The 14502-nt window shown below is 38.2% G+C and overlaps 1 protein-coding gene across 1 annotated transcript; it reads left to right on the top strand.

The window, feature by feature from the left end:
• Positions 1 to 4536: 4536 nt before the first annotated feature.
• Positions 4537 to 13124, top strand: kdelr3 (KDEL endoplasmic reticulum protein retention receptor 3). The gene is made up of 5 exons (XM_079823526.1): positions 4537 to 4892; positions 5330 to 5430; positions 8836 to 8994; positions 11999 to 12251; positions 12360 to 13124. Exons 1-5 carry the CDS (start codon positions 4802 to 4804, stop codon positions 12401 to 12403), a joined length of 648 nt encoding a protein of 215 aa, XP_079679652.1. The 5' UTR covers positions 4537 to 4801; the 3' UTR covers positions 12404 to 13124.
• The last annotated feature ends 1378 nt before the right edge of the window (positions 13125 to 14502 follow it).

Genomic DNA, 14502 nt, shown 5'->3' on the forward strand with positions numbered 1-14502 from the left:
ATACTCCATTTAAGCTATAGTTAGTTTACTTTAAATTACATATTTTGCATTTTTTTCACATTGCATGCAGCGGAACTGCAAATGCTTGACAATGCAAATATACAATCTCAATGTGTGTGTGTGTGTGTGTGTGTGTGTGTGTGTGTGTGTGTGTGTGTGTGTGTGTGTGTGTGTGTGTGTGTGTGTGTGTGTGTGTGTGTGTGTGTGCGTGCGTACATGTGCGTGTACATGTTTTTCTAGCCTGGTGGGGACTTCAACCTGACTGTAGACAGACTCATGGGGACTCGTGTCACCGTGGGGACCTAAATTGAGGTCCCCACGGGCACAAAAGCTTATAAATCATTCAGAATGAGTTTTTATGAAAATGTAAAAATGCAGAATGTCTCCTGTGAGGGTAGGTTTAGGGGCAGGGGCAGTGTAAGGGGATAGAAAATACGGTTTGTACAGTAAAAAAACCATTACGCCTATGGTGAGTCCCCAGAAGGATAGCACCAGACATGTGTGTGTGTGTGTGTGTGTGTGTGTGTGTGTGTGTGTGTGTGTGTGTGTGTGTGTGTGTGTGTGTGTGTGTGTGTGTGTGTGTGTGTGTGTGTGTGTGTGTGTGTGTGTGTGTGTGTGTGTGTGTGTGTGTGTGTGTGTGTGTGTGTGTGTGTGTGTGTGTGTGTGTGTTGAATATACCCAAAGCAGCGGATCTGTGAGGTCTGTTTCACAGCTGAACGTCCAGTATTTTCCACAGAATGACAAGCTACAATAAACCTATAAAGCCAACCCATGAACATCTGTACAAATCTGTTATGGTTGGATAACACAATATTAACGAAACATACACACACATATTCAGAATAAAACCTGCAGTGAGTAAATCACTAATCACACAAACACTTTTTTAATTAAAATAATTTTTTAATTTATATGTTCTATTTGGACAAATACAGTGAAATCTGCTCATTAAGTGAGTCTGGGAGCTAAAATCATTCCACAGGAACTCAATATTTGAATATTAATTTAGTGACTGTGGATTCTTAGCTGACGCACTTCCTCTTTAAAGGGATAGTTCACCCAAAAATGAAAATTAGCCCATGATTTACTCCCCCTCAAGTCATCCTAGGTGTATATGACATTCTTCTCTCAGACGAATAAAATTATTCACAGTTATATCAAAAATATCCTGGTTAATCCAAGCTTTATAATGGCAGTCCAAAATTTGAAGCCCAAAAAGTGCATCCATCCATCATAAAAGTGCATCCATCCATCCATCATAAAAGTGCATCTATCCATCATAAAAGTGCATCTATCCATCATAAAAGTGCATCTATCCATCATAAAAGTGCATCTATCCATCATAAAAATACATCTATCCATCATAAAAGTGCATCTATCCATCATAAAAGAGCATCCACCCATTATAAAAGTGCATCTATCCATCATAAAAGTGCATCTATCCATCATAAAAGAGCATCCACCCATTATAAAAGTGCATCTATCCATCATAAAAGTGCATCTATCCATCATAAAAGAGCATCCACCCATTATAAAAGTGCATCTATCCATCATAAAAGTGCATCTATCCATCATAAAAGAGCATCTATCCATCATAAAAGTGCATCCACCCATTAAAAAAGTGCATCTATCCATCATAAAAGTGCATCTATCCATCATAAAAGTGCATCTATCAATCATAAAAGAGCATCCCTCCATCATAAAAGAGCATCTATCCATCATAAAAGTACATCTATCCATCATAAAAGAGCATCTATCCATCATAAAAGAGCATCTATCCATCATAAAAGTGCATCTATCCATCATAAAAGAGCATCTATCCATCATAAAAGTACATCTATCCATCATAAAAGAGCATCTATCCATCATAAAAGAGCATCTATCCATCATAAAAGTGCATCTATCCATCATAAAAGAGCATCTGTCCATCATAAAAGAGCATCTATCCATCATAAAAGAGCATCTATCCATCATAAAAGTGCATCTATCCATCATAAAAGTGCATCTATCCATCATAAAGTGCATCTATCCATCATAAAAGTGCATCTATCCATCATAAAAGTGCATCTATCCATCATAAAAGTGCATCTATCCATCATAAAAATACATCTATCCATCATAAAAGTGCATCTATCCATCATAAAAGTGCATCTATCCATCATAAAAGAGCATCTATCCATCATAAAAGTGCATCCACCCATTAAAAAAGTGCATCTATCCATCATAAAAGTGCATCTATCCATCATAAAAGAGCATCTATCCATCATAAAAGTGCATCCACCCATTAAAAAAGTGCATCTATCCATCATAAAAGTGCATCTATCCATCATAAAAGTGCATCTATCAATCATAAAAGAGCATCCCTCCATCATAAAAGTGCATCTATCCATCATAAAAGAGCATCTATCCATCATAAAAGAGCATCTATCCATCATAAAAGAGCATCTATCCATCATAAAAGTGCATCTATCCATCATAAAAGAGCATCTATCCATCATAAAAGAGCATCTATCCATCATAAAAGAGCATCTATCCATCATAAAAGAGCATCTATCCATCATAAAAGTGCATCTATCCATCATAAAAGTGCATCTATCCATCCTAAAAGTGCATCCACCCATTAAAAAAGTGCATCTATCCATCATAAAAGTGCATCTATCCATCATAAAAGTGCATCTATCAATCATAAAAGAGCATCCCTCCATCATAAAAGTGCATCTATCCATCATAAAAGTGCATCTATCCATCATAAAAGTACATCTATCCATCATAAAAGAGCATCTATCCATCATAAAAGAGCATCTATCCATCATAAAAGAGCATCTATCCATCATAAAAGTGCATCTATCCATCATAAAAGAGCATCTATCCATCATAAAAGAGCATCTATCCATCATAAAAGAGCATCTATCCATCATAAAAGTGCATCTATCCATCATAAAAGTGCATCTATCCATCATAAAAGTGCATCTGTCCATCATAAAAGAGCATCTATCCATCATAAAAGTGCATCTATCCATCATAAAAGTGCATCTATCCATCATAAAAGTGCATCTGTCCATCATAAAAGTGCATCTATCCATCATAAACGTGCATCTATCCATCATAAAAGAGCATCTATCCATCATAAAAGTGCATCTATCCATCATAAAAGAGCATCTATCCATCATAAAAGTGCATCTGTCCATCATAAAAGAGCATCTATCCATCATAAAAGTGCATCTATCCATCATAAAAGTGCATCTATCCATCATAAAAGTGCATCTGTCCATCATAAAAGTGCATCTATCCATCATAAACGTGCATCTATCCATCATAAAAGAGCATCTATCCATCATAAAAGTGCATCTATCCATCATAAAAGAGCATCTATCCATCATAAAAGAGCATCTATCCATCATAAACGTGCATCTATCCATCATAAAGTGCATCCACCCATTATAAATCACGGCTCTGGGTGTTATAATAAAGGCCTTCTGAAGCGAATCCAAAAGTGTAACGCCTCTCGTAGTTCAAAACGCTTACGCTACGTCCAAAGTCATCGCCAGTTACACTTTTTTCTTAATTTGAGTACAGAAGGCGGTAGATATTTGACTTTATAACATGTTAAAGTCCCAGTGAAGCGGAAGTAGCAACTGAGTTTTCAGCGCTCCTCCCTTCATCTCTCACTCATAGCAGACTAACGGATGGAGGGGACTGGTTAAGATATTCAAACCCAATTTGAATATATATAATATATAATATATAATAATCGGATTAATTGATCACCCTAAGACCTGTAATGTGTGCTAACAAAGTAAATAAGGTCGATTTTGATTCCATGAGGACTTTAAATATGGATATTTTTCTTACACAAACCCCATTGTTTCGCTTCAGAAGGCCCTTATTACCCCGTGTGTGTGGAGCAGTTATATGATGGATAGATGCACTTGTATGGACTTCAAATTTTGGGCTGCCATTATAAAGCTTGGAAGAGCCAGGACTTCGATTGTACTCGTCTGAAAGAAGAAAGTCATATACACCTAAAGCCACTGCACGATTTTATCAATCCTACAAGATCATAACAGATCACACTGAGACACGGATCTAATAATCCTGGGTATGACTTTAAACTGTACAATGATGACACCCATAGACTCCTATAGGCTATGATGCACGTTTCTGTAGAAGAATAAACATCATCAGTGTGTGCTAGAGGTAAACAAAAGAGCACGAGGAATCTCACTTTGGCAGTTGTAGTTTTTATGTGTGCTGAAAAAAGAGGACGTGGCGAAAGAGGAATGGAGAAGAGTATTTAATGGTATTTAATATCAGCAAACACACTGTGCGAAGATCAAGCTGAAACAAGACTTTGAGCCTCTCTCACTGTACGACATTAGTCATGATCACAGAAATCGTGTGTCCCGGGCTTAAGTTAGCTTGAGGGTGAGTAAGTCATGGGATAATTTTCATTTTTTTGAGTGGACTATCCCTTTAAATGCGCGCGCCGTAGGGGGCGGTGTGACGCGGATCGTGAACGCGCCCGGTGAGGAAACCCGGATCCTGGTCGCGCGCGCACGGAGCGTCAGCCACGTCACCAATCAGCGGAGAGTCCATCAGAGAGTTGCAGTAAATCAGCACTTCTTCTATTACATCTGATCATCATAACAGCCGGAGAAGCGCGTCTGGATATGAGGCGCGCGCGCTGAGCAGCAGACAGACAGACAGAGTGTGTGTGTGTGAGTGTGTGTTATTTCTGCAGGGCGAGCCTCTGATCCGCTGCATAACTCTCTAAACCCAGCGCTGATCACTGATCGACAAGATGAATATCTTCCGACTGTCCGGAGATCTGTGTCATCTGGTCGCCATCATTATTCTCTTCCTGAAGATATGGAGGTCCAAATCCTGCGCAGGTAATGTGCTCACCCGTTATTATAGTGTGTGTTATTGCGCTCATCACTGACCGGAGAACGCGACTGTGGAGAAAAACGCGTAAAAACGCGGCCGTGACGCGCAGCGCGCCCGGGGAATGGTGTTGCGCGCAGTGTGTGTTGTGTTTACGTGGCAGCTGAGCAGATCTCCAGGGGTTCTCCAGGTTCCAGAGCTCCTCATGAGCTCTGGCCTGATCTGAGGTCAGCTCCTGTGAGCTCTGGCCTGATCTGAGGTCAGCTCCAGTGTGTTTCTGGCCTGATCTGAGGTCAGCTCCAGTGTGTTTCTGGCCTGATCTGAGGTCAGCTGTTGTGTGTTTCTGGCCTGATCTGAGGTCAGCTGTTGTGTGTTTCTGGCCTGATCTGAGGTCAGCTGTTGTGTGTTTCTGGCCTGATCTGAGGTCAGCTGTTGTGTGTTTCAGGGATCTCCGGGAAGTCTCAGGTGCTGTTCGCGCTGGTCTTCACCACCCGATACCTGGACCTGTTCATAGCCTTCATCTCCATCTACAACACCGTCATGAAGGTACAGCGGAGGAGCCTGCCTCAGACATCACGCTTTGTACATCACAATTATGATCATAAAGTAAAAATGCTGAGATACAAAGTCATAATTAATTATGCGATAAAGTAAAAAATAAAGACATATTAAAATCAAAATTATTACATAAAATTATACATTTTGATATCATAATTATGGGATAAAAAGTAGAAATTATGAAATACTAAGGCAATTATAATATGGTCACAATTATGTTTAAATTGAGGTACAAAGTAGAAATGATGAAACACTCATAATTATATAAAAGCATTCATTAATAGTGATGATTATGATATAAAAGTATAAATTATGAGACACTAAATCATAATTGATATAAAAGTATAAATTATGAGACACTAAATCATAATTATGATATATAAAATGTATAAATTATGAGACACTAAATCATAATTATGATATATAAAAAGTATAAATTATGAGACACTAAGTCATAATTATGATATAGAAAGTATAAATTATGAGATTCTTTCATAACTGATATAAAAGTATAAATTATGAGACACTAAATCCTAATTATGATATATAAAAAGTATAAATTATGAGACACTAAGTCAAAATTGTTATAAAAGTATAAATTATGAGACACTAAGTCATAATTATGATATAAAAGCATTAATTAATAGTGATGATTATGATATAAAAGTATAAATTATGAGATACTAAATCATAATTATGAAATAAAAGTATAAATTATGAGACACTAAATCATAATTATGATATATAAAAATTATAAATTATGAGACACTAAATCATAAATATGATATATAAAAAGTATAAATTATGAGACACTAAATCATAATTATGATCTATAAAAATTATAAATTATGAGACACTAAATCATAATTATGATATATAAAAATTATAAATTATGAGACACTAAATCATAATTATGATATATAAAATGTATAAATTGAGACACTAAATCGTAATTATGATATATAAAAAGTATAAATTAGAAGACACTAAATCATAATTATGATATATAAAAAGTATAAATTATGACACTAAATCATGATTATGATATATAAAAGTATAAATTATGACACACTAAATCATAATTATGATATATAAAAAGTATAAATTAGAAGACACTAAATCATAATTATGATATATAAAAGTATAAATTATGACACAATCATAATTATGATATATAAAAAGTATAAATTAGAAGACACTAAATCATAATTATGATATATAAAAAGAATAACTTATGACACTAAATCATAATTATGATATATAAAAAGAATAAATTATGACACTAAATCATAATTATGATATATAAAAGTATAAATTATGAGACACTAAATCATGATTATGATATATAAAAGTATAAATTATGACACACTAAATCATAATTATGATATATAAAAAGTATAAATTAGAAGACACTAAATCATAATTATGATATATAAAAGTATAAATTATGACACAATCATAATTATGATATATAAAAAGTATAAATTAGAAGACACTAAATCATAATTATGATATATAAAAAGAATAACTTATGACACTAAATCATAATTATGATATATAAAAAGAATAAATTATGACACTAAATCATAATTATGATATATAAAAGTATCAATTATGAGACACTAAATCATGATTATGATATATAAAAGTATAAATTATGAGACACTAAATCCTAATTATGATATATAAAAAGTATAAATTATGAGACACTAAGTCGTAATTATGATATATAAAAAGTATAAATTATAAGACACTAAATCATGATTATGATATATAAAAGTATAAATTATGAGACACTAAATCATAATTATGATATAAAAGTATAAATTGAGATATTGTCATTATTATTATATAGAAAGTATAAATTATGAGATTCTTTCATAACTGATATAAAAGTATAAATTATGAGACACTAAATCCTAATTATGATATATAAAAAGTAAAAATTATGAGACACTAAGTCAAAATTGTTATAAAAGTATAAATTATGAGACACTAAGTCAAAATTGTTATAAAAGTATAAATTATGAGACACTAAATCATAATTATTATATAGAAAGTATAAATTATGAGATTCTTTCATAACTGATATACAAGTATAAATTATGAGACACTAAATGGTAATTTTGATATAAAAAGTCTGAATTATGAGATACTAAATAATTATGATATAAAGTCTAAATTATGATTTACTGTCAAAATTATGATATAAAAATATAAATTGAGATACTGTCATAATTATGATATAAAAATATAAATTGAGATACTGTCATAATTATGATATAAAAAGTATAAATTATGAGTTACTAAATCATAATTATGAAATAGAAAGTCTTAAAATATAAAAAGCATATATACTAAGTCATAATTACGATATAAAAGGTGTTGATTATGGGAACCTGTCATAATTATGAGATAAAAGTATCAATTATGAAACACTAGGTCATAATTGTCATAAAAAGCATTAACGCATACACATAATTATGACATACAGTTGAAATTATAAAATACTGTCATAATTATTATATAAAAAGTATCAATTAGGAGATACTAGGTCAGTTTTAGCTGACTATGTTTAGTCATAATTTTAAGTGTTTTATCTTAATATCTCATAATATCTACTTTTATCTCAATTACTTAGAATCAACATTTTTAACTTTGTATGTCATGATTTCATAATTTGAAATGATTATAGTATTTCAAGATTTTTACTTTTTGCCATAATTTTGATTTACAGAAGCATGATTTTTTGTTTTATATATATGACTGAGAGAGGCTTCCATAAAACACACACACACACACACACACACACACACACACACACACACACACACACACACACACACACACACACACACACACACACACACACACACACACACACACACACACACACACACACACACACACACACACACACACACACACACACACACACACACACACACACACACACAGCAGATGTTTACACTGAATTGTTATTATAGTTTATCCATCAATCATTGTTCATTTGAAATATTGCAAAACTCATGGTGGAGCTGTAGGACATCAGTGCAGGACAGAGCCATATCTAGTTTCCTGAGTCCCAGCGAAAGTCACTCGATTTCATCAAAAATATTTTATTTCATAAACATCATGATAAATATTTTGCTCCAATTCCCCAGAATGTGGCGATTTTTGTTCTCTTGAACACATGATATGGAAACACTTTAGTCACACATGTTTTATGTAATATTCAGATATGTAAACACCTATCCAGTGTAATCGTGTGTGTGTGTGTGTGTGTGTGTGTGTGTGTGTGTGTGTGTGTGTGTGTGTGTGTGTGTGTGTGTGTGTGTGTGTGTGTGTGTGTGTGTGTGTGTGTGTGTGTGTGTGTGTGTGTGTGTGTGTCAGGTGGTGTATCTGGTGCTGGCGTACGCCACGGTCAGCCTCATCTACTTCCGCTTCAGGAACTCGTATGACTCTGAGAGCGACTCGTTCCGGGTGGAGTTCCTGCTGGTGCCCGTGGCCGGCCTGTCCTTCCTGGAGAACTACGCCTTCACACCGCTGGAGGTCAGAGTTCAGCCACAATCAACTCATCTATCTATCTGTCTGTCTGTCTGTCTGTCTGTCTGTTTATCTATCTACGTGTATATATATATATACAACCCCAAATCAGAAAAAGTTGGGACAGTATGGAAAGTGATTTCTAAATTTACTTTGACTTGTATTCATTGCAGACAATATGAACACAAAATATTTCATGTTTTGTCTGGTCAACTTCATGTCATTTGTAAATATGCATCCTTTCCTGTCATTCAGACCTGCAACACATTATAAAAAAAGTTGGGACAGGAGCAATTTAGGGCTAGTAATGAGGTAAAATGGTTAAATAATGATGTGATTTGAAACATATGATGTCAACAGGTGATTGTAAATATGATTTGGTTCAAAAGAAGCATCCAAGAAAGGTCTAATCCTTTACGAGCAAAGATGGGCCGAGGATCGCCAGTTTGCCAACAAATACGTGAGAAAATGATTGAAATGTTTAAAAACAATGTTCCTCAAAGAAAGATAGGAAGAGATTTGGATATTTCACATTAAACAGTGCATAACATAATTAAAAGATTCAAGGAATCTGGAGGAATTTCAGTGCGTAAAGGACAAGGGCGCAAGCCTAAGCTGAACAACCGTGATCTCCGATCCCTCAGGCGGCACTGCATCAAGAATTGTCATCATCTAGAAGCGATATCACCACATGGGCTCAGGACTACTTTGGCAAACCTTTGTCAAGTACCACAATACGTAGTTACATCCACAAATGCCAGTTAAAACTGCACTGTGCCAAAAGGAAGCCCTATGTTAACAGTGTCCAGAAGCGCCGTCGACTTCTCTGGGCTCGAGGCATCTGGGATGGACCATCACACAGTGGAAACGTGTACTGTGGTCAGATGAATCAGCATTTCAGGTATTTTTTGGGAGGAATGGACGCTGTGTGCTCCGGACCAAAGAAGAAAAGGATCATCCAGACTGTTACCAGTAACAAGTCCAAAAGCCAGGGTCTGTCATGGTATGGGGTTGTGTCAGTGCCCTTGGCAAAGGTAACTTGCACTTCTGTGAAGGCACCATTAATGCTGAAAAGTACATAGAGATTTTGGAGCATAATATGCTGCCTTCAAGAAGACATCTTTTCCAGGGACGTCCATGCATATTTCAACAAGACAATGCAAAACCACATTATGCACACATTACAAAGTCCTGGCTGTGGAGGAAGAGGGTACGGGTACTTGACTGGCCTGCCTGCAGTCCCGACCTGTCTCCAATAGAGAATGTGTGGCAACGAAGACCCCGTACTGTTGCCCACCTTAAGACTTGTTTGCTAGCCTGACGTCGTCATACTCTATTCTAGTCAGAATATGAGTCTGATTCTGCTCCGTTGGGCTGTGATTATGGGGCGTGTTTCAACCGAATCAGGAAAGACCTCAATTGGATAGACCTACAACCAATCAGAGCAAAGGAGCGACGCACAACGTTAGTTGTCAAATGTCAACAGAACTCAACTGCACTGTGTCGCCATGTCCGCGGGTTGAAGCGATCCCAATTATGTGATATACAGACCCAGGAATGCGATTTTTAGCTGCCAGCCCTGCCAAAATAACACATTTTACCCCCCAAATGCCTTTTTTGCCGGAGAACCCCCCCCTGGAAAGCTATTGGGCTTGTTTTTGGCTAGTTTTGAGGAACGTTAGCAATTGGGCGGGTTTTGTTGTAAAAACTTGGCAACCCTGTGCACGCACGCTGGAATAAGTAGCCTAACGTTAGAAGATAAATATGAGTGTAAACGATCTTTGCTGGTGTTGTAAAAAAAAGATACAGAGTTTATTTACCAACACGATCATCATTTCTGAGAGAAATAGTGAAGGTGAATGCATATACGAACAAAATCTCCGTTTAGGATTAGAACAAACTCAACCCAAGGCCTTTGATGACGTAGATGATTACGTTACTGTTGATCATCTGTCCATCATCGTCTAAAGCCCGCCCTGACAATTTCATTGGTCCGAACAGTTTCTGTTCGGCATAATTACTTCTCTACCGATCAAGTCCAGACCGAACTGCCCGAGTAAAAATGTTGTGGGCGGGGCTAAGTTCGGCTGGCGTCCAGGCTACTTGTTTGCAGGAAGAACGGGACAAAATTACACCTGAAACACTTCATCACTTGGTGTCTTCAGTCCCTAAACGTCTTTTAAGTGTTGTGAAAAGGAATGGCAACATTACAAAGTGGTAAATGCTTTACTGTCCCAACTTTTTTTGAAATGTGTTGTAGGTCTGAATGACAGGAAAGGATGCATATTTACAAATGACATGAAGTTGACCAGACAAAACATGAAATATTTTTTGTTCATATTGTCTGCAATGAAATACAAGTCAAAGTAAATTTAGAAATCACTTCTTTTTTTTTTTTTTTGCGTTTTCCATACTGTCCCAACTTTTTCTGATTTGGGGTTGTATCTATCTATCTATCTATCTATCTATCTATCTATCTATCTATCTATCTATCTATCTATCTATCTATCTATCTATCTATCTGTCTGTCTGTCTGTCTGTCTGTCGTTCTATCCATCATCCATCGCTCTGTTTCTGACCGCGGTCATCATGTCTGTGTGTGTGTAGATCATGTGGACGTTCTCCATCTATCTGTCTGTCTGTCTCTCTCTCCTTCTGTCTGTCTGTTGTTCTCTCCATCATCCATCGCTCTGTCACTGACCGCGGTCATCATGTCTGTGTGTGTGTAGATCATGTGGACGTTCTCCATCTATCTATCTGTCTGTCTGTCTGTTGTTCTATCCATCACTGACTGCGGTCATCCTGGCTGTGTGTGTGTAGATCATGTGGACGTTCTCCATCTATCTATCTGTCTGTCTGTCTGTCTATTGTTCTATCCATCACTGACCGCGGTCATCATGTCTGTGTGTGTGTAGATCATGTGGACGTTCTCCATCTATCTGTCTATCTGTCTGTCTGTCTGTCGTTCTATCCATCACTGACCGCGGTCATCATATCTGTGTGTGTGTAGATCATGTGGACGTTCTCCATCTATCTGGAGTCGGTGGCCATCCTGCCGCAGCTGTTCATGATCACGAAGACGGGCGAGGCGGAGTCCATCACCACACACTACCTGTTCTTCCTGGGTCTGTACCGCGCGCTGTACCTCGGCAACTGGGTGTGGCGCTATCACGTGGAGGGATTCTTCGACCAGATCGCCGTGGTGTCCGGCGTCGTCCAGACCATCTTCTACTGCGACTTCTTCTATCTCTACTTCACCAGAGGTCAGCAGACATCACACGCCGTTAACTCTTGTTTGCTTCCTGAAGCCATCACTTACACTCCTCTCTCTGTCTGTCTCTCTCTCTCTCTCTCTCTCTCTCTCTTTGCAGTGCTGAGAGGAAGTGGAAAGATGTCACTGCCAATGCCTGTGTGAGGCCCCGCCCCTTCGCTAGGCCACACCCACCCGTGACATCATCGCCGCACTTTACACTGTAGTTCTTGTGTTTGAGCTGCACGTGTGTCTGCGGTGTAATCGTGCCTTACAGTGACCAGATCTGCTGGACCAGTCTCGTGTTTGATGCCTTCATGCTTCTGTTCATAAATAAAGTGTGTGTGTGTGTGTGTGTGTCTGTGTGTGTAACACTCCACATTCTCGTTTATTCTAATAGCCTTGTTTACGTTTTTTTCTGTAGTTTGGCAAATGATTTTGTTGTTTCTCACCGCCTATGCAATATTCTTGCATTCTTTTAAGGGACGTTTGATTGAGTGCCAGAGATCATGAATGTTTGTATGAACCACATTTCAACTTTTTTAGTGAGCTTATATGAAGATGGACAGTTTGTCTGTCCTCGTTTTTATAAAGTGTGTTTTATAAAGCATGTCAATAAAGAGTTTCTCTCTCTGTGTGCTTGTGTTCACGTGAGCGAATGAGCACACACACTCACACTCGGGTCACTGGTCTTTATTTTCCGTTCATGAAGACAATCAGACAGTCGTGATGTTTGAACAGATATAAAGAAGAAATGGACCCACTTTATATTAGGTGGCCTTAACTACTATGTACTAACATTTTAATTAATCATTTGATACAATGCACTTATTGTGTACATACATGTTTTTACATTGTACTTACATTTTAAAAAAATACCTGCATGTAATTACGTCTATAATTAATTTCTGTAGTTACATTTGTAATTACACAGTTGACACTTTCCTTACACCTAACCCTACCCTTACCACACCTGTCCCTAACCCTACCCTTAAACTTACCCACACCCCCACACCTGTCCCTAACCCTACCCTTACCACACCTGTCCCTAACCCTACCCTTAAACTTACCCACACCCCCACACCTGTCCCTAACCCTACCCTTACCACACCTGTCCCTAACCCTACCCTTAAACTTACCCATACCCCCACACCTGTCCCTAACCCTACCCTTAAACTTACCCACACCCCCACACCTGCCCCTAACCCTACCCTTAAACTTACCCACACCCCCACACCTGCCCCTAACCTTACCCTTAAACATACCCATACCACGACACCTGTCCCTAACCCTACCCTTAAACTTACCCACACCCCCACACCTGTCCCTAACCCTACCCTTAAACTTACCCATACCACCACACCTGCCCCTAACCCTACCCTTAAACATACCCATACCACGACACCTGTCCCTAACCCTACTCTTAAACTCACCCACACCCCCACACCTGTCCCTAACCCTACCCTTAAACTTACCCTTACCACCACACCTGTCCCTAACCCTACCCTTAAACTTACCCTTACCACCACACCTGTCCCTAACCCTACCCTTAAACTTACCCACACCCCCACACCTGTCCCTAACCCTACCCTTAAACTTACCCATACCACCATACCTGTCCCTAACTCTACCCTTAAACTTACCCACACCACCACACCTGCCCCTAACCCTACCCTTAAACATACCCATACCACGACACCTGTCCCTAACCCTACTCTTAAACTCACCCACACCCCCACACCTGTCCCTAACCCTACCCTTAAACTTACCCATACCAGCACACCTGTCCCTAACCCTACCCTTAAACTTACCCATACCAGCACACCTGTCCCTAACCCTACCCTTAAACTTACCCATACCAGCACACCTGTCCCTAACCCTACCCTTAAACTTACCCACACCACCACGGCGTCCCTAACCCTACCCTTAAACTTACCCATACCACCACACCTGTCCCTAACCCTACCCTTAAACTTACCCACACCACCACACCTGTCCCTAACCCTACCCTTAAACTGACCCATACCACCACACCTGTCCCTAACCCTACCCTTAAACTTACCCACACCACCACACCTGTCACTAACTCTACCCTTAAACTTACCCATACCAGCACACCTGTCCCTAACCCTACCCTTAAACTTACCCATACCACCACACCTGTCCCTAACCCTACCCTTAAACTTACCCTTACCACCACACCTGTCCCTAACCCTACCCTTAAACTTACCCACACCACCACACCTGTCACTAACCCTACCCTT

The sequence above is a fragment of the Gobio gobio genome (assembly GCF_949357685.1).
Source record: "Gobio gobio genome assembly, chromosome: 1".
In the NCBI taxonomy this organism is placed as follows: Eukaryota; Metazoa; Chordata; class Actinopteri; order Cypriniformes; family Gobionidae; genus Gobio; species Gobio gobio.